This window comes from Mustela lutreola, chromosome 15 (assembly GCF_030435805.1).
Source record: "Mustela lutreola isolate mMusLut2 chromosome 15, mMusLut2.pri, whole genome shotgun sequence".
In the NCBI taxonomy this organism is placed as follows: domain Eukaryota; kingdom Metazoa; phylum Chordata; class Mammalia; order Carnivora; family Mustelidae; genus Mustela; species Mustela lutreola.
This window is the reverse complement of record NC_081304.1, coordinates 29,721,895-29,741,727: the sequence shown is the minus strand read 5'-3', so window position 1 is coordinate 29,741,727 and position 19,833 is coordinate 29,721,895. Positions and strand designations below refer to the sequence as shown.

At 39.5% G+C, this 19,833-nt stretch overlaps 1 protein-coding gene across 4 annotated transcripts in view; it reads right to left on the bottom strand.

Annotated features, from left to right (window-relative positions):
- Positions 1-19,833, bottom strand: part of STXBP4 (syntaxin binding protein 4) — a 167,007-nt gene that overhangs the window by 6,173 nt on the left and 141,001 nt on the right. For 3 of the 4 annotated variants that reach the window (XM_059149747.1, XM_059149749.1, XM_059149748.1), the window contains one exon: positions 18,576-18,633. In XM_059149747.1, coding sequence (XP_059005730.1) covers positions 18,576-18,633 — 58 coding nt within the window. Of the gene's footprint in view, positions 1-6; positions 17,411-18,575; positions 18,634-19,833 lie in introns of those variants that run through there. The other variant, XM_059149750.1, reaches the window with a different exon arrangement.

The following is a 19,833-nucleotide window of genomic DNA, read 5'->3' as shown; positions in this document are numbered from 1 at the left end:
AGAAGAACAAGGAATGCAATTACAATCTCAAAGACTGCCTGTTCTTCCACCCGTCCACGTACGTCCTGATCCCAGGGACACTGCTTCCTCCCTACGACAGCCCCTTGGGACAGGAAGCAACTGGAACGCCATCCACTAGTTTTAAAAATTCTTGGGCTAAGATTTAAGGTTCAACCATGCCCACTTCTTTCTTTCTTCTTTGGTAAAAAGGAATGTGGGAGAATGTGTCATCTTTCACTCCTTCCTTACCCGAAATTCAGTCAGCAAGTTCTGGGACTGTCTTCCTGAAATCTCTGTGGGGTTTTCTGACCTCCTCCCCTCTTCCAGTGCTATAGCCTGGGTCACTCAAATTGCTTGTCTCTCTCTCTGTTCTGGTTCTTTGTGAATTCAATCTCTACTCCAGCCAAGAGAACAAATCATCTATTGTGGCTCACCTGCTAAAAATTCAGTACCAACCCATGCCTTCTGGATCAAATACACACTCCACAGTAGGAAATACCTTGATTTTTTTCTTACCTGCCTCAACAATACTTTCTTCTCAGCCACAGTCTTTTCCTCCCTCCCACTTTGTTTATCTAGTTAACTCCTACTAATTCCAAAGAACCGTCTCCCTCAAAATTCCTCCAATCTGTGCGCCTGACCTTCTCTCTTGCTACACTCCTAATATTATAAGTGCTTGTTTATCTTCAGTAAAGAAGTAAGAAGTTACGGCATAAGAAGCTCCTTGAGGGCAGGAATTGTGTTTCTTGTCTGAATTTATGGGGCTTCCCATGTGTTCAGAATCGATGATGAGGCATTTCGGGGAAGAACAGAAGCAGAGGGAAGGAAGGATACACCACGGGTACAGGGCCTGTTCAGGGAGTGCTGAAACATCACAACCGGGGCCCCTACCTGGTGCACGCTGTTTCTCTGACTTATCCACCCCTCAGTCCAGCTGAATGAATCTCCTCAATCCACCACTATCTGCCCAGCTCCCGACTGTTGGACAGGTGGCTGCCAGAATTAGGATGAGTTGTTTCTTCTTCCTGGATACTCTTTTTTCCCCTGGCTTACCCCACTGCCCTCATCCATTTAGATCAGTTTCCCCCAAGGGTATCTTATCCAAACGCAACCATGGAAAGTAGTATCGTGTCTTAGATTGAGTCTGTCTGAGGGTTGGCACTTAGGAGGATCGAATACGATTGGGGGGGGTGTGTGTCTAAAAGTTTCTCCTAAATCACAGAATATTTACAAAATATGTTTTTAAAGGGTTTTTAGTAACTTTTATGTAAATTAGATAATTCTATGATCAAACAAGTTTGAGATACACTAGGTTAAATAGAGCTAAACGGGTATTTTTACTGCAGGATTCCCCTAAGCCTTAACTGTATTAACATGTTCTATGACTCTCCATGGGTACGCGGTGTTATTCAAACTAACATGCCCCTGGTAGCACACATGGGACTAGCATTCCACAGACCACAATTGGGGAACTATCACAAAATGCACTTACTTTATTGGCTGTTGATGACAATAACTGAAAATGTTGGACTTCGTACAAATGGGCAGTTTTACCGTCAATGGTGATTTGGTTTGTTTTTGACCCTCTATCCCAAATTCAATGCATACTCCCCATACAAATTGTTCAACTCCTGCATTTAAATATTAAAATTTATCTTTCCATGGAAGATCACTGATAGCTTCATACTGGGGTAAACGGATTCAAGGTGTTTTAAGATGGCAAGGCCCAAACATCTTTGTAATTTTAAAAGCACAGAGTGTGGTTAAGTGGTACAAAGAATCATTCTTCTCTTGACAGTAATCCACATTACTATTATCTCTTTAAAATGGTTTATGGTTTAATGGAATTTCTTATTACGGAGGCGAAACTTACGAAAGCACTGGATTCTGCCCAGGTTAACTTCATTTCAAGGTCTTGGGGGCTGGGGGTAGGGAAAGCTGGAAGTCTGCCTAAATTTAAAGTGGTTTTAAAGAAATACTAATGAGTGTACCATAAGAGGGCCAGGAGGCCGCTGCAAGGTGAAATGAGGACACATCGTTCTGCAATGAAGCACCTGCTTAAAACTAAAAGGAAAAACTCGATGAGACGGTTTTGCTAATTTTAAAATCTTGGTACATTTACTTTGATGTTTACCAGCACATTTATAATATCTTAGTCCAAAGAAGAGACTTCAAAACTGTTAAAGTCTCCCTCACCACCCATGTCCCCTAATTAGGAAGTTGGGAAGGAAGGGGAAGGGGAATAACCACCTGAGGGGCAAGTTCAGCTGCACACTTTCCTAGCAGACTTTTTGAAAAACAGTATTCTTATGCTTAAACGAGTGTAACTGCCTCGATATGGACATTCCATTAAATTTATAATGTAAACGAAGCCAAAGCAAAATGTCTAAGGAAAAAAATGTAGTTATTGACTCTGAACAATGACTATGAGAAAGTTCCCCGAGAAGGTTATCCTTGCCAAGAAACTTCATTAGCGCTTTTTTTTTTTTTAATCAACAAATCTACATATGATCTTTTCCCAAATTTAAAAGTAACACCATAAAATATTAATTGATTAAGCTTATGTTCAAAGTATACTTCTTGGTATCTGTTTAAAAAACACACACCCAAACACTAAATGTGCAATTACAACAATTACTTACTAGGAAACAAAATAAACAAACAACAACAACAAAAAACAACTAACAAAGGGAAACTAAACAAAGGTTTTTATGCTTCAAGTACAGATTTCATACTTAGGTCTTTTGTACAAACAAAACCCGAAGCTGCTAAAACTCAGGTGAAGTGCCTGGCAACGAGTACATATTCAGTAAGTGATTATGGCTGTTTTTTTTTTTTTTTTTAATTTAATAATTAGAACTTTGTGATTATTGCAAGAAAAATTTGGAATTCTTCCTTTGATGCTGGAACAGGGCCAGCTGGGTGTATACCACTCAATTTTATGTCCTGGTGAGCATGGTGCCTAAAGAGCTTTGACATAATCGGTATGATGAGATAATCACAGCTTTACTGGCTTGGAGAACATTCTAGTATTAGAGATATTTTCTCTCTGATTTCTGTGCTTGGTAGCTCAACTGAGAAGAGAGAATAAATCAGCCCTGTTGACTCTGTTTAATTAATAAAGACCCATGGTTCATAAAGTGAGATGCTCCTACTTAGTATGAAAAATTCAGAGGTCTGGAGAATAAATGAGGCTGATTATGGAATGTAAAAATCTTCCATCTGAACATATACTACCTCTGGCAAATGTTCCTGCAGAGAGTGCATCTGACCTGATTTGGGCGCAATCAACAGCAGTTCAGAGATATTTGAAAATCTAAAAAGCACAATACTACTTGCCTCTGAGTGTTTGCCAAATCTGTTGTTGGGAAACACTAATATTCGATCTAGGAAGAAGACGGTGTTGTGTTTTCTTTCTTCCATAATATTAGTAAATTGAAAGACATATTTTAGGACCTATAAAAAAAGCCCTAAGAGAACATGCTTTATTTTATTGGCAAAGAAATGTAAGTGAATTATTTAAATCCCATTATAATTACCCTCCTTATGTTTCTTACCCTCCTAGCATGCAAAATGCTTTCTTTCAAAATTAAAATTTAGGACAGCCTTTAAGAGAAAAGTGGTTTAAAGACAAAAAGTACACTAGCTTTGAAGAAATTCATTCTTAATAACTGTCTGTGATGATGAAAGAGGTTCTTCTGTTAAACTCCATTATAAATGTCACTTTATATATCATCATGAATAGAGCAAGGGTGCATATATGATTTTATCATGATGAAGATAAGGTTGCAAAATAATGTGACCAATTAACTTGCAATGTCTTTTTTGGGGGGGGGTGGGAGGTAATCCTATGCATATAATATTCATATGAACAAGAAATTAAAAACAAGTAATATGTGTTAATTCAATCTGTTTCTAGCATCAGTATCTTGGAATTGCTGGAAAATTTTACAGCTGGCCATAAATGGCAAGTAGTAAAGACAATAAAAGTTTTAAACTTAAAAAAGAATCCCAACTGAAAACAAATTGGACAAAAAGAAAAAGAAAACAAATTGGAAGGTAAGAACAGAAAGTGAACCGTGTCAATCAAATTATTAAAAAGTTACCAAACCTTGGGGAGGCAGCACATAATCTTGCCAGACACTGGTTATGAGGCTGACTAGGAATTAGTAATAAGAAGAATTCATTCTAAAACATGCTTAAGAGAAAATCATAAGCTGTTTGTTTCCACTGACATATAAGGAGTTCCCTCTTATATAATTTTGGAAATATATGCCTAAAATCAAAATGGATATTTCTCAGTAATTAACTCTGTAAATATCACAATAATAGTTCCATATTTTGTAATTAAACATTTGGAAATCTAGTGGGACTCTGACCAAATATTAGCAGGATCCCATCCAAACCCTTTATGGTCTTCAAGATAAACTTCTTTTTATTACATATTTATGGCAATTTATATAAAAAATATATATCTTTTGAAAATTAAAAACTCTAATTAAAAAACCTTTGTATCTCAGATATCACATATTATAAGAATCTGAAGTTATCGTAACATGTTACTTATGCATAGTATTGGGAAAAAGTTGCCGTCTCTAGACCTGTAAAAGATGAACACTGAAAAGAAAATTCCTGAGAAAAACATGGAAAATATAAATTATACCCTTTTTTTTAATATCCTTTAAATCACATCCTTTAAATTGCTGTCAATTACTGTACAGAGCGAAAACATCCCAGATCCAGAGCTGATACAAAGAAATTGTTCTACAGTCATAGATTACAGTTTTGGGCAACTCTTAAAAACTGATGCTGTTTTTCACTGTGATAGGATTCCAGAATACAGAAGGCCTCCAAGAACATGTATTTATACATTGGACTATTAGATACTAACGAACACAGAATTTTCAAGTTGTATATTTGTACCTTCTTACATTCCCTCTGGCAGTGCCCACCAAACTTCACATCCTCCCTTCCATCTCACAGCGTTGTTACCGGGAGGTTGCTGTCCAGAAGCAGACTACCTGCCCTGACTAGCCTTATGGGAGCCTGTGTCTAGGTCCTGCTAATCAAGGTGAGAGAACAGATGCTTGTCTTTTGTGGGCAGGGGTTTTTAAGGACCTGGAGTGCCGTCTCTACTCTTATTCCTCATCTGCTAAATGAAGGCAGAGGACTCTGAGGACCAAGGAGATGAGGAGCCATGAGTTAGGAGGAGCTGGGGTACCAAAGTCACCAGCCAAAGCATAGAAAAGCCATTTGTCCACCAGGAAGCTCTGCATTGACTGGTATGTGAGCATTAAGCAAGTGAAAGGTGGCGGTTTGTTACAGCAGTTAATGCCATTCTAAATCATCATCAAGCAAGAAGAGAGTATTTCAAGATCAAGCTGTGACTATCACTCCCTCAGTACAGACAACTTCTCCAAACTAAAGAGGTTGGCTTTCTAGAAAAATACAGAAGATGGGCAATATATATATATATATATATATATATATATATATATATATATTTTTTCATGCTACTTTAAAAAGGTCAATAATCAAAAACTGTCAGAATGTAGATTAATGAAAACTAAATTTAATTAGAAATAACTTTGCAAGACCACTGCTAGTTTCCAGCTTAAATTCTCACTTATGAACAAAAGTGCATGAAATACTAAAGCTACTTCAATCTGTAATGTTCAGCAGTTTCACTTTTTTATCCAATAAAATAAGTTTAATGAACATCTGATTATGTATGTTTTCTTAATTATCAAATTTGAAACTTAAAAAATACTAAAATTATTTGAAAGAAAATTTCAACTAATTTTATACTTATTCTAATTTTCTTTTTCTTTCTTTTTTTAAAAAGATTTATTTATTTATTTATTTGACAGACACAGATCACAAGTAGGCAGAGAGAGAGAGAGAGAGAGAGGAGGAAGCTGAGCAGAAAGCCCAATGAGGGGCTCGATCCCAGCACCCTGGGATCATGACCTCAGCTGAAGGCAGAGGCTTTAACCCACTGAGCCACCCGGGCACCCCCTAATTTTATTTTTCTACCAAAGTTAAGTGAAGTACACTAAAAACATAAGAACATGAATGTGCATATTTTATCAGAGAAGAATTGAACATTCTAAAATGACAAAACTGGATGGGACTTTGAGAAGTTTCCTCCCTCACCATCTCTATAATCTTGACATGTTCTATCCAAATATTACCGACTCCATAATGCATAAGTGCAAAAGCCACTTAACAGTGAGTGCTATAAAGTAGAAACTTTCAATTATAGTAAAAAATTATGGGATAAACACCAAACATACCATCAACCTTTATAGTTCTTTCATCGACTCTACAATACTATTTCTTGTAGTGCCATCTTGGACTTGTTAATCAATGGACTTAACTGACTTAGAGGAACTTAGTTTATTTTGAAGAAGAGAAAAAGTTATACTTATTATCCTCATGCTATATATGAGAAAACTAATACCGAGAGAGGCAAAATAACTTACTTCAGGTCATAAAACTGTGTTAGAGCCTGGCTCTGGACTCAAATCTGACTTCTGAGAGTTTAGCCATTCTGTTAAATTCTTCCCCGAGGCTCTGTTATTTGGGTGGGTTTCAACAATAATGTGTATGGTGAATTCTGGGATGGGCTAAATGACCACCTAAAAGGGCTCTTCAGATTTACCAAAATGAGGTAGTTAAGGGTGGGCTGACTGATCATAGATTACATAGTCTAAAATATTTTTTAAAGCCCTTGCCACAAAACTCATATTTTTATTAAGTGGGAATAAAAAGTACTAGCATGAAGCCTGCTTCCCCAGAAGTTTTACACTTTTCACATCGTGAAAATGAATTCTTACTATGTCTGTCTTCTTGCTCACCAGGCTGTTAACTTCTGGAGGGCAGAGAAGCATTCTTTGCGTCTTTACAATCTCAGTGTCAGGCTCTCAGAAAATGAGGGTCAATAAATGTCTGATGTCTAGATCCACCAGACTTTTCACTGGTATTTTTATTAAACCACAAGTAAAAAAAATGCTCAGAAGTGGTAAACTAGCTTATTTAGGATTGAGGGCCAGATAAAACTGTCTTCAGATGGGATAATGCAGTCACCTCACTCTAAGAGATTCAGAAATATGCATAAAGAGACTCTACTTTATCAGTAAAGCGTTCAATTGAATTAAATATCCTAAATGTCACCAAATAGCCAGGACTACTAACCCTCTTCACCAATATTCTAATATCTAAGTAACTTGAAAAGGTCTATTCATCTATTTGGTGGAAGGTAATAACTGAACCACTATAATACTCCAAACAATTTTGATTAGAGTTTATTTCCTAAATAACCAGAGTTATATGTAAGTTTATTAAAATCCCAGGATTTAAGTTATAGTTGCTTACATTGAACAAATACTATTGTTTTGTTTTGTTCTAAGATTTTATCCATTCATTTGGTAGACAAATATCACAAGTAGGCAGAGAGGCAGGCAGAGAGAGATAGGGGGAACAGGTTCCCCGCTGAGCAGGGAGCCCAACACGGGGCTCGATCCCAGGACCCCAAGACCATGACCCGAGCTGAAGGCAGAGGCTCAACCCACTGAGCCACTCAAGTGCCCCCGAACAAATACTATTGTTAGCTAAACAAATCTTGTGTTAACTGGTAGTATAAAATGTAAACAAAGACAAACAGATGTGATGATAAGGGGTGGCTAAAAGCTTACACTACCCCTCAATTCTCTTACCATTACTGAAGTGATTTTACTAACCTGCAATTTTCAGCCTCTGAAATAACTCAGGATGCAGCCAAAGCCATGTTTCTAGGCAGCCAACACCCAACAATAGGATGCAGATTTTTCCTAAAGAGGCCTAGTTAATGCTGGCACTAAGTAACAAGGTTTAGGTAAGGTCTAAGAAGACCCTCCAGCCCCCTCAATGTCCTAGATCATTCATTTGATATGGATGTTTGGGTGTGTTGACAGCTAGATCAAACTTGACATCGATAAGGATTTTGTACTTTACAATGTTTTTTTTGATAGTGATTTCCCAATTTGCTTTTCGTACAAAGCTCATAAACCTGACTTGTCTCTACAAGTTTTACAACTGAAGAAACCGAGGCTCAGGGTGTTCATGTACCCTTAACTCACACAGTTTACTATTCTTTCAAACAGACTATGCAGACCTGGTTTGAAATCCCAGATGGCCCATGTATTAACTGGGTTACTATATGTCTCTGGGAAAGTTACTTGAACTCCGAGTCTCAGTTTCCTAATCTAGAAAACATGCAACACCTGCCTCAAATAGTGTTAAGAGATAAACATGTATAAATCCTCTAGTTCCATGCCTGATGCATTTTAGGCGCAAGTCATAACCACTACCCTCTCCCCTCCACCTCTGACTCCCTGTATTAGTTTTCTACTAGTGCAGTAACAAATTGCCACATAAAATTTAGTGGCTTTAAACAACACAGATTCACTGGCTTACAGTTCTGTAGCTCGGAAGTCCGACATGGCTCTTGCTGGGCTAAAATCAAGGTGTTGGCAAGGCTATTGTTCCTTTCTGGCAGCTCTAGAGGAGATTTCGTTTCCTTGCTTTCCCAGCTTAACGGCCACCCACATACTGTGGTTCGTGGCCCCCATCTTCAAAGCCAGAAACACCGCCTGTCACTCCCTGCTTCCACTTTCCTATCTCTTTCTCTGAACCTCTTCTTCTGCCTCCCTCTTCCACTGTTAAGGACTCATGTGATTAGACTAGACCCACCTGGTTAATCCAGAATAATCTCCCTATTTTAAGACCAGCTGATTAGCAGCCTTAATTCCATGTGCAAACTTTATGCATGGAACCTAATGTATCCAAATGTTGTGGAGATTAGCACGAGGACATCGTTGTGTGTGTGTGTGTGTGGGGGGGAGGTCATTATTCTCCTGGCCACATTCCCCCTCCCCTTAGCTGCTTCATCTACTAAAGACTAGGGCACAAGGGAAAAACCACTGGTTTGGATTAGTTCTTGCAAATGTGCCTAAAACCTGGTAAGTATATAAGAAAATGATATACTGCTCTGTAATGGAGATTATTAGATAAAGAAAAATAAGGGGCTGGAAAATTGATGGAAAGTAGTTTAAGATAAAGAAGCAACTGTTGTGAACTGAATTGTGCCCTTACCCCTTCCAATTCATATACTGAAGCCCTAACCCATTAGGTGGGCTATATTGAGAAACAGGGCATTTGGGGAGGTAAAGTTAGATGAGGTCATGGAGGTGTGGCCCTGGGTCCAATGGGACTGACGTCCTTGTAAGAAGAGGAAGAGACACCAGAGCTTGATCTCTCTGAGCACACATGGATAAGAAAAGAGGCCATGTGAGGACACAGTGAGAAGGTAATGGTCTATATCCTAGGAAGAAAGGCCTCACCAGAAACCAATCCTAATGGCATGTTGAGCTTGGACTTCCGGCCTCCAGAACTACGAGAAAATAAATTTTTGCTCTTTAAGCCAGTCTTGGCAGTTCTAGCAGATTGATAGAGCAACCGAATTTGGAAGGGAAAGTGTTTGACAAATAAGTTAGTATTTGTTAATTAACTTAAATAAAGGGTCCTGGAGACAGAGATACCTCCTCATTTGGCTAAATAAAAGTATAACCCCAGAAAGGTGATGAATTTCCCAAATACTTCTTGCAATCCCAGAGGATTTGCTTACAGTATCCCAATAAAATGCTAAAAAACATGCCTGATGCCTTCTACCTGTCACTGGTTAAATGGGGGGGGGGGGGAAAGGAGTTTGATGCAGGCTGTCTAGATCTGGATGTTTTATTCATTTCAGTGGGCTCTGCCACTCTGAATAACCCAAGCCAGCTGGCTGGCCTTTCGTTTAAATGACAGTTGCTCATCTAGCACTTCGTACTGCTATACCCCCTTCGTAGATATTTATGGAAAATCTAGAGCGAGCTGTCTCAGGCTCCTGAGCCATGCAACCTCTCGGCTCCTGTCACAGGGCTTCTGTTTTGGCTAGTGGTTTCTATTTGCAGCTGTGCAGATGCTGTCATTTACAGCCCCACCCCTGTCCAATAGCAGTAAAATGCAGGAAGGGAGGGCGAACTAACCTCTGTTCAACACTCACCATGGGCCAGGTATTTTGTCAGGGGCTTACCCCTCCCCACCCCCCCCACCCCCGTATTTTATTCAATTCTCAAAACAAGCCTAGGAGATATAAACCACTATCGTTTTTGAATGAGAAAAGGGAATATAGACACCTGAAAACAGCATCGATTATACCAAGGTCACCCCCGTAAGTCGTGCATCAATACTAGAACCCAGGTGTGTCTGACATTACAGTCTGTATTTTCTTTCTCCCTCATCAATTGCTTCCCCAAATTGGCAATGACCGTATTCAGGCATTTGATAAATGTTTCCTCAGCCCCTATCCATACCAGGCACTGTTCTGGTTAATGGGTATTCTAACAGATGGTTCCATCCAAACCAGTGCGTTGAATACAATTTGTTCATTAGTAAGAAGTGTTTGGGGATTAAGATATGTCCTCCTTCAAGCCATCTTTTGATTTCTTCATTACAGTCTCAGGAGGAACGAAATGCTCCGGCTTCTCAGGCATGTGGACGAGAGTGAGGAGCTAACCTGCCCTGTCCTTATCTATGCTGAAGTCAGGTGCACAGAAACTGCCTCCTTCCTCATCAAGTGAGCCTTAGACTTATAGTCGTCTGTGAATGGGTATTTCTTTTTATTTATTTATTTTATTTTATTTATTTTTTTTTTAAAGATTTTAGTTATTTGAGAGAGAGACAGTGAGAGAGAACATGAGCGAGGAGAAGGTCAGAGAGAGAAGCAGACTCCCCGTGGAGCTGGGAGTCCGACGGGACTCGATCCTAGAACTCTGGGATCATGACCTGAGCCAAAGGCAGTCGTCCAACCAACTGAGCCACCCAGGCATCCCTGTGAATGGGTATTTCTTTACGCACCCAAAATGAACCAAAGCAGCCAAATTAATGAGGTCTTCAGAAGGAGGGCTCCCAAGAGTGTCCACTAAAGTGGAACTAAACTAGTCTGCCAAAGACTTAGGAAAAGTCAAAAGTAGCAGCTTATTATTTCCAATCCAGAAACCATACGTTTCCTCTCCAACCTCCCCTCCAATCACCCGAATTTGTAATTACATTAGGATTACCCAGCATAGGCTATACTTGTAAAATAAAGTTAGGGGGTAAGAAAACATAACCTCCAATTTTTTCTCTTCTGTGTTCTCTATATAATTTATAAATAAGAGGACACAATGTAACTTAAGCCTTTAATTAATACAGTAAGCTGACAATGGCAAAGTCTGATTCAAATATAGGCTAGGATCCACATTCTTTCCTCCCTGGGAACAACCTAATAGGATGTCCTACCTCAAGTCAATGAAGACAATCATCTAGGGTCATTAATTTCTCTGACTGGAGAGAAATGAAGACAGCCATACCTTCCAGAAATCATTTATCTTTTAGAGTCATTAAAGCAAAGCTTTTAAATACTATCTTATAAGAACTTCTTTGGGTGGCTTATCATCATTTATTTCATTATTTCAACCTACCCTCTGTATTATTACTGCTCACCTTGGCAGAGTTTCTGCATTAGCAAAATGCTCTAGAAGACCAAAGATGCAAAGATGAGGCATGTGTCCCCTACACCTCTCCCCGCTACACCCACAGCAGACCCTACTGACAAGACATCACCGAGGATGAACACAGCTTAGAATTCTTCACAAAACCACGTTTGAGACAGTGAGTTGAAATCTATTTGCCTTCCCTGCTCTAGACCGAAACTTGTTTCATTCAGAAATTACAGACTTCCTAGGTTCTACTGATAGACATTTGAATGTTCTAAGTATACTTCTTCCTATGTAATGGACAAAGTTTTTATAAGACGAGGAGAGATCTCACACTGAAGCCATATCAACACAAATAGACACATGGAGAATTATAAGTTTAAGTAACTTTTAAAAACATATGATTAGGGGGTGCCTGGGTGGCTCAGTGGGGTTGGGCCTCTGCCTTTGGCTCAGGTCCTGATCTCAGGGTCCTGGGATTGAGCCCTGCGTTGGGCTCTCTGCTCAGCGGGGAACCTCCTTCCCTCTCTCTCCGCCTGCCTCTCTGCCTACTTGTGATCTCTCTCTCTGTGTCAAATAAATGAACAAAATCTTGAAAAAAACAAAAAACAAAAAACAAAACCCAAATGATTATACCTACTGGAAAACTCACTAATCACTATACATAGCATCATTCCATGTTTGAAGCTAGTGTCTAGTAGTGCCATATCTGTGTTACAGATGTATAGGTTATATAAACACACACACACACACACACATATAAAACATACACATATATAAACATATATGTTTATATACAATATATACAAACTGTGTGTGTGTGTGTGTATTTACATATATTGTGAAATAGCACTGTGGTAGGCATCCTTTAAGACAGGTCCCAATGATGCTCACCTTTTGGCAATCTTACTCTCTATACTGTACGAGGGTTGGTCTGTGTGACCAATTCCGTATGGCAGGAGTGATGGTATACCACTCACTTTTAGGATTGGTTATATAGACATTGTAGCTTTTGTCTTCCTATTTCTCTTGCTCTTACTCTTTCTCTTCTCTCTTGTTTTGGGGGAATCCTGCTGTCTTGTTGTGTGTGGCTCTATGAAGAAAGGCCCATGTTTTGGTGAGGAACTGAAGCCTCCTGCCAACAGCCAGATGTGTGAGCTTGGAATAAATACACCAGCCCCACTAAGGCACTCTTTAATCCCTAGCCTTGGCTAATAGCTTGATCACACCTTCATGAGAAACCCAGAGAGAAAGAGTCAGAATGACCCAGTAAAACCACACCTGGATTCCTGACCCTCTGAAACTGGGTGAGAAAATGTTTACTGTTTTAAGCTGCAAAATTTGGGAGAAATTTATCATGCAGCAATAGAATTCACATGATTATGATCATCAATCACAGTGAATCTGAATTTTTCAAGAGCAAAAGAAAAGAACACAATGAAAGCAATGTAGCAGTAATGTCTGATTTGTAAGAATTAAAGTTAGGTTTTACTGCTAAACATAACTCTCATAGTAATTTTGTTAAATTTTATAACACATTTTAAAGTGGAATCATACCAAAGGACTACTGTAAATCTATTAATAGTATACCATTTTCAAAGGGAAGAAACTGGGTAGGAAAATGGTTAAGTAAATCAGATAATTTCATCATAGCACCATCATGTAACTGACATTTGTTGCTAAATTTAAGAATGCTGCAAATCTCTAAAGAGAAAATATGGAAGTCTTCCCTTGAATGCACTGGTATGTGTGTGTGTGTGTGTGTGTGTGTATTTATATGTACACACAAAAGTGAGGCAATATGCATATCTATGCCTATATGCATATATATACACACACATACATATATACAGACACATGTTTTTTAGTTCTGTGAAATGCTGGCTCTAGCAATGCCAACATTTTCATTAAATTTGTTTATACCAGGAAAAATGCTTTCTTCTCTTGCATGAGAACTTAAGTAGATGACTACAAAGTATTATTGGGTGTGCAATGGACATGTGCAGGAATATTCAATGAGGACTATATTTGTCTGGGCAGTCTTGGGACAGCACTGACAGTTATTCCTTTGCCTGAGGCTTGCCTTCCATCAGATGGAACAATTCAATTTCCGGGAAGACAGTGACAGGTGTCAGTTTTCAGGGAAGAGATTATATGTATACAGACCATTATCTCCTCCAGTGTCCTGGAAGGGCAATTTCAACTCGTTCTTTTTAAGTAAACGTGAGAGAGGCAATGACCCGAGTTCATTACTTGCTATTTCCTGCCTCCAAAGTATATCTACCTGGTAAATGAACTACTCCTACCTCAAAATCTAAGGCCATCCAGGCTCAAAATTTCAGCTGGAGTAAATGGGAGGATGAAGATGAAAAAATAAGACAAAAAAGCTACATGAAGGACATACAATGGATATCTGTGTATGCAGCCATTACGGACGTGGCAACATCATCTATCTGAACCCAGCAGCTAGGAGCAGGAAGTAACCCCCATCAGAATGTTAGGAGTGACAGGAGGGTGTGGGGCGGGCTGAACTTAGCTGAAGTGTGTACTTTGGCTCAGGTGCTATGATAGGCTTTTCACATACATAAGCTCATCCATTCTGGACAAGAACCCTACGAAGTGCTAATATTCTCTCCACTCTGCAAATATGGAAAATTAAAGCTCAGAGAGCTTAAGTAAACATGCCTAAGGTCGTTCAGCTATCCTGTGGAGACACCAGCATTTGGACCCAAGTTCCTCCAAATCCAAAGCTCAGGCTCTTCTTTCCCCTGTATCAGATGGCTTTCCTATAATCAGCTCTACCTGCACTAGAACTCCTGACCTTGACTCACAAACCCCTGCAGGCCCACACCTATTCACAAGCGATTCATGATTCATGTGAGTTTGATGGTCTGGCGTCCTGGCCTCCTCAGATGGGAAACGCCTGGGGAAGAGGGTGAGGTGAGTAAAAGATAAAAAAGGAGAATGAGGATAAGGCGCTGGCCAGGCACACTGAGAGCCGCAGGAGAAAGATAACTGGGTCTCGTTCTGGTTTATATAGTTTACCTTCCCCTGCAGAACTCACTAAAGATTTTGTTCAATGGCCTCATTGTAGGAAGGCAGGTTAGTATCTTATTAAGTAAAACTTTGATCAAGAATAGTGAGGCTATACCACATCTTCTTGATCCATGGTATATATACACAATGGAATACTATGCAGCCATCAAAAGAAATGAAATCTTGCCATTTGCGACAACATGGATGGAACTAGAGCGTATCATGCTTAGCGAAATAAGTCAAGCAGAAAAAGACAACTATCATATGATCTCCCTGATATGAGGAAGTGGTGATGCAACATGGGGGCTTAAGTGGGTAGAAGAATCAATGAAACAAGATGGAATTGGGAGGGAGACAAACCATAAGTGACTCTTAATCTCACAAAACAAACTGAGGGTTGCTGGGGAGAGGGGGGTTGGGAGAAGGGGGTGAGATTATGGACATTGGGGAGGGTATGTGCTTTGGTGAGTGCTGTGAAGTGTGTAAACCTGGTGATTCACAGACCTGTACCCCTGGAGATAAAAATATATGTTTATAAAAAAATAAAAAATTTTAAAAAAAAGAATAGTGAGGCTAAAATAAACACTGGTGCTTGAATGGGGCTAACTTCTAGCAGAAAAACTAACTCAGGCAAGCTACCCGTTCCTCCACGAGGCTAAGGAAATGAAGCACTGTAGAGTATTAGCTTTTCTTATCTTTATTATTTGGCCTTTCTAATCTCCAGGAGATAACTAAGTATTCTTAGAACCAAGTTTCTATTCTGCTATTTAAAAATGGATAAGGTAAAGAAGACAAATGGCCAACAGACACATGAAAAAGTGCTCAACATCACTGTGCATCAGGGAACCACGGTGAGATACCACCTCACACCAGTCAGAATGGCTAAAATTAACAAGTCAGGAAACGACAGGTGTTGGTGAGGATGCAGAGATAGGGGAACCGTCCTACACTGTTGGTGGGAATGCAAGCTGGTGCAGCGACTCTGGAAAACAGTATGGAAGTTCCTCAAAAAGTTGAAAATAGAGCTGCCCTACGAGCCAGCAATTGCACTACTGGGTATTTACCCTAAGGATACAGATCATAGGGGAAGGAAGGGAAAAATGAAACAAGACGAAACCAGAGAGGGAGACAAACCATAAGAGACTCTTAATCTCAGGAAACAAATGGAGGGTTGCTGGAGTGAAGGGGGGGTAAGGAGGGAGAGGGTGGTGGGGAGATGGACATTGGGGAGGGTATGTGCTAAGGTGAGTGCTGTGAATTGTGTACGACTGATCAATCACAGACCTGTAGCCCTGTAACAACACATTAGATGTTAATTTAAAAAATGAATAAGGTATGGAGCTCTCCCTAAACCAAGATTTGTTTAAAAAATCTTTTGTCACATGGAAACATATGACATTAAAATAAGGAGGTGGAGGTGGTAAAGCCTGTGTGTGTGTGTGTGTGTGTGTGTGTGTGTGTTGGTGTTTTCCTACTGTACGGCCTTGACCAAGTTAGCCTCTTTTCCACAGTTTCTCCAACTGTAATGGTGACACAATAAGACACAATGATATCTACCATTGTCCTCTGGGAAACAAATCTATCTTATCATCTCTTTCCTGCTTTCTTTGTAAGTCAAGATTAAGGTCTAGAAAGAGAATTGATGGGCTTCCAAAAGACAGGTTTAAGGAATATATTTAGGTTTAGGTTTGCGGGATGTATTTTCTATGCTGGAGCAGACTACATAAATGTAAGTGTCTCTTTCTGTTCCTTCCACAGGACTTTGAGTTAGACCTCAGGGCAAATGGCTTGTTTTATTCTCTTTTTTCCCCTCCTTGGATGCTATTCTTCCTTGTGGTAGTAGCCCAGCCCAAGACTATTGTTCTAGTCTGCTAGACACAGTTGGCTTAAGCCAGCTGGGTACCAGGCAAGGGGAAACACTCACCATTTGGCTGGCCATCTCTTGCTCCCTCTTTGTCTTTGGTGATCAGTGATTGTGCCCTTGATTTCCTTTCTTCATGTGGCACTAGTTAGGCGCTGACACTCGGCTTTGGGTTCGTATATACTACTGAGAGCTGGCTGGGGCTAAGGAGTCCCCACAGGGTCCAGATTCATTTACTTACATTTTTTTAAAGGCCTTTGAACCAGAACCCCGGTAAATAATTGAATGCTATGTTTGCCTTCCTTTGATCAGGCATTTCCTTTGGGGACTTTCTAGGAGATAGGCGTGGCTGAAGGCAGGATGCAACCCCCCACCACCATAATACCATCCTGATAAAAGCCAACTGGTGTCCATTTTCTGAACTGCTGGGAGAATTAAATAATACAATGCACAGAAATATATACCTAACACTTGCCTGGTTATCAGGTTTTGGTCGATAAACGGTCATTTTCGGGGTACCTGGGTGGCTTGGTTGGTTAAGGGTCTAACTCTAGATTTCAGCTTTGGTCATGAACCTGAGGTCATGAGATCAAGCCCTGTGTGAGGCTCTGCATTCAGTGGAGAGTCTGCTTGAGATGCTTTCCCTTTGCCCCTCCCCTTGCTCACAAGCTCTCTCTCTCTCTCAAAAAATAAATATATCATTACAAAGTTAATATGAGTGAAAAACCCAATGAAAACGTGAATGTGGTTTTTCATTTTCCTGCCACCTCTACAGTACCATGATTCAAATATTCCAGGAAGTCAACAAGGTTAACCCAGTGTATCAGGGCACAACTCTCCTTCCAGAAGAGACATGATTCATGTAATCCGTGCATGGTATTCCTGGGTCCTCTATTCCAAAAGTCCCTTTCTCCATTTCTTATAAACTATGTGTTTGCTTTATTACATTTTGCTAGAAAACACAAGAAAAAAAAATACATCACAAAAACACTCTGCCTGGTTTATCCCTAGTTTTTTCCCCCTCAAATCTTTTAAAATATGAAGCTTTTGAATTCTCACTGTTTTCAATGGTTATATGATTTTTCATGCCCAACCCCCCACCCCTCATTATGGGCTTCTCCATAGGGCAAGTTAATCACAACTACTGGGCATCTACAACGTTCAGAGTTCTATGCTAAGAGCATAGAATAATGTCATAATGTCAATATTGTCATAATGTCAATTCTGGCATGACTGGAGCTCCTCAGAACAGAGTAGAAGTAGATCAGTCTGCTTTGTCCAGGGTAAAACTAATAACCAGTACAGCAGATAGAATATGTATTAATGTTGAGGCTTTCAACATTAGCTTTGAAAGAGTCCAGGACAGAAGAATGCTGGAGTCAAAAGACTCTGATTCTATTCTGGTTTGGTAATTTAATAGCTGTGGATTTTTGGGCAACTCCTGCAAGCTCTTATGTTCTTCATCCATAAAACAGCGAAAATAAAGCACTCATACCTCAAAAGGTGTTCTGAACTGAGATAGGGTTTGTTCACATTATGCCCCATTTATCTTGTTAGTTATTTATGGCCTGCCTTTCCTCCCTAATATATGAACTCCATGACATCAGACAACTAGTCTGTATATTCTACCACTGGATCTCCAAGGCACGGAACATTGCATGGCACAGAGCAAATGCTCAAAATATATTTGCAGAATGAATGAACTTTATAAAGTGTAAAGCATTAAAAATGCTGATTATTATTAGTATTACTGCATTAAATATTAAGAAGTGTTAAGACAATACAAAGTCGATTTTTTTCATTAGATATTAACTCTCATAAGTATTAATACTTTTAGCCAGAAGTGAATTCAGGCAGCCAATATTTAAGTTCAGATTGTGATCTTGTTCCAACTTTTTGCTGTTTCCCTTGAAATAATTACCAGTTTCCCCCCAACCCAACGATATCTGATATTAGCATTTAAATCACATGAAATGAAAATGGTGAGGCTTCATTTCTTGTTACTAATTTTTGTAACCTCCAAGAGGGTTTCTTGGTTTTGCTGATTATTCTGCAACTTCCAGGTTCTCTCCAGATGTGAAGGAAATTGCTTACTTGGTTGAGATGCTTGTACTTACTTGATGAAGTACTTGATTCCATCTGCTGTGTAAGCTTCCTCCCACCCATAAGGTAGATCTAGAGTGAAGGGAAACCAAAAATACACTTAATAAGATGATAAAGATAACTTTATTTCCTGGATGCAAACTTCCCACATCTTTACAATTATTTGAGTACATTTCTTGTACAAAATAATTTTCTCGAAAGGAGGAATTAAAACAATTCAGATGAGCTTTCAGATTCAGCATCTTTAGAACACAATAAATAAGTCTGGAACAGTTAACAATCTGCTTTAGTTGCATTAACTGGATTATGACTTGTCATTTACATGGGGTGAGCATTTTTGTCAGCAGGATTCAAGCAAAAATTTTTGGTGCAGGCGATGGTTTTTGCCTAAAGGCAGAAGGATGGACAAGACAGACCCTGCTTCTCTATTTTGGCTCTACATTTCCTTAATTGGCTCCCTTTACGTGTTTTCGCTCAGCTCTACAGGGTACTGGTGCATGAGTGCCTGATCAGCAGGGGCTTGAAAGTAGCTTCCGGACAAGACCGAATTCCTTGTGAAGTCAAAAAGTTTAGCAAAGTGATTTACAATGGATTGTGGTATTTTATTTTGTTAATTAAAAATTTTGTGTACTAAACACAAATGGCCAAACAATTTGCTAAACTTAGCTTTCATTTCTGTTAATGGGATTGAGAGTAGTTAGTGAGCTATAAAGAAATGCAGATTGAAGTAAGCAAGAAATTATTTGGCCATATTTCTGTAAATGAGTACATTTGTGTCCTCATATCGAGAGAACAGGCCCATGTTGAGCAGCCACATTCTTTTATATTGCAGTTATGGAAGGCACCCCTCTAGAATACAATGGTTTCTTTCTTTTTTTTTTTTTTATAAACATATATTTTTATCCCCAGGGGTACAGGTCTGTGAATCACCAGGTTTACACACTTCACAGCACTCACCAAAGCACATACCCTCCCCAATGTCCATAATCCCACCCCCTTCAATGGTTTCTATCCTTCTGCTATATCCCTGCGTGGTTGCTAAGGATTTTAATTGACCTTTTGGATCTGTCTTTTGATCCTGGCTTGTCATGAATCCACTGATGGGTGTAATCTACATTAATGCACTAGAGAACAGACTCCATGACTCAGGTAGTCGACTTCTTTGGAAAGAAACTGAGCTACCACCATAGACTGACTTCCATTCCCCTAAGTCTCAGCAAAGATGCATAAACTAGGGGCACCTGGGTGGCTCGGTGGGTTAAGGCCTCTGCC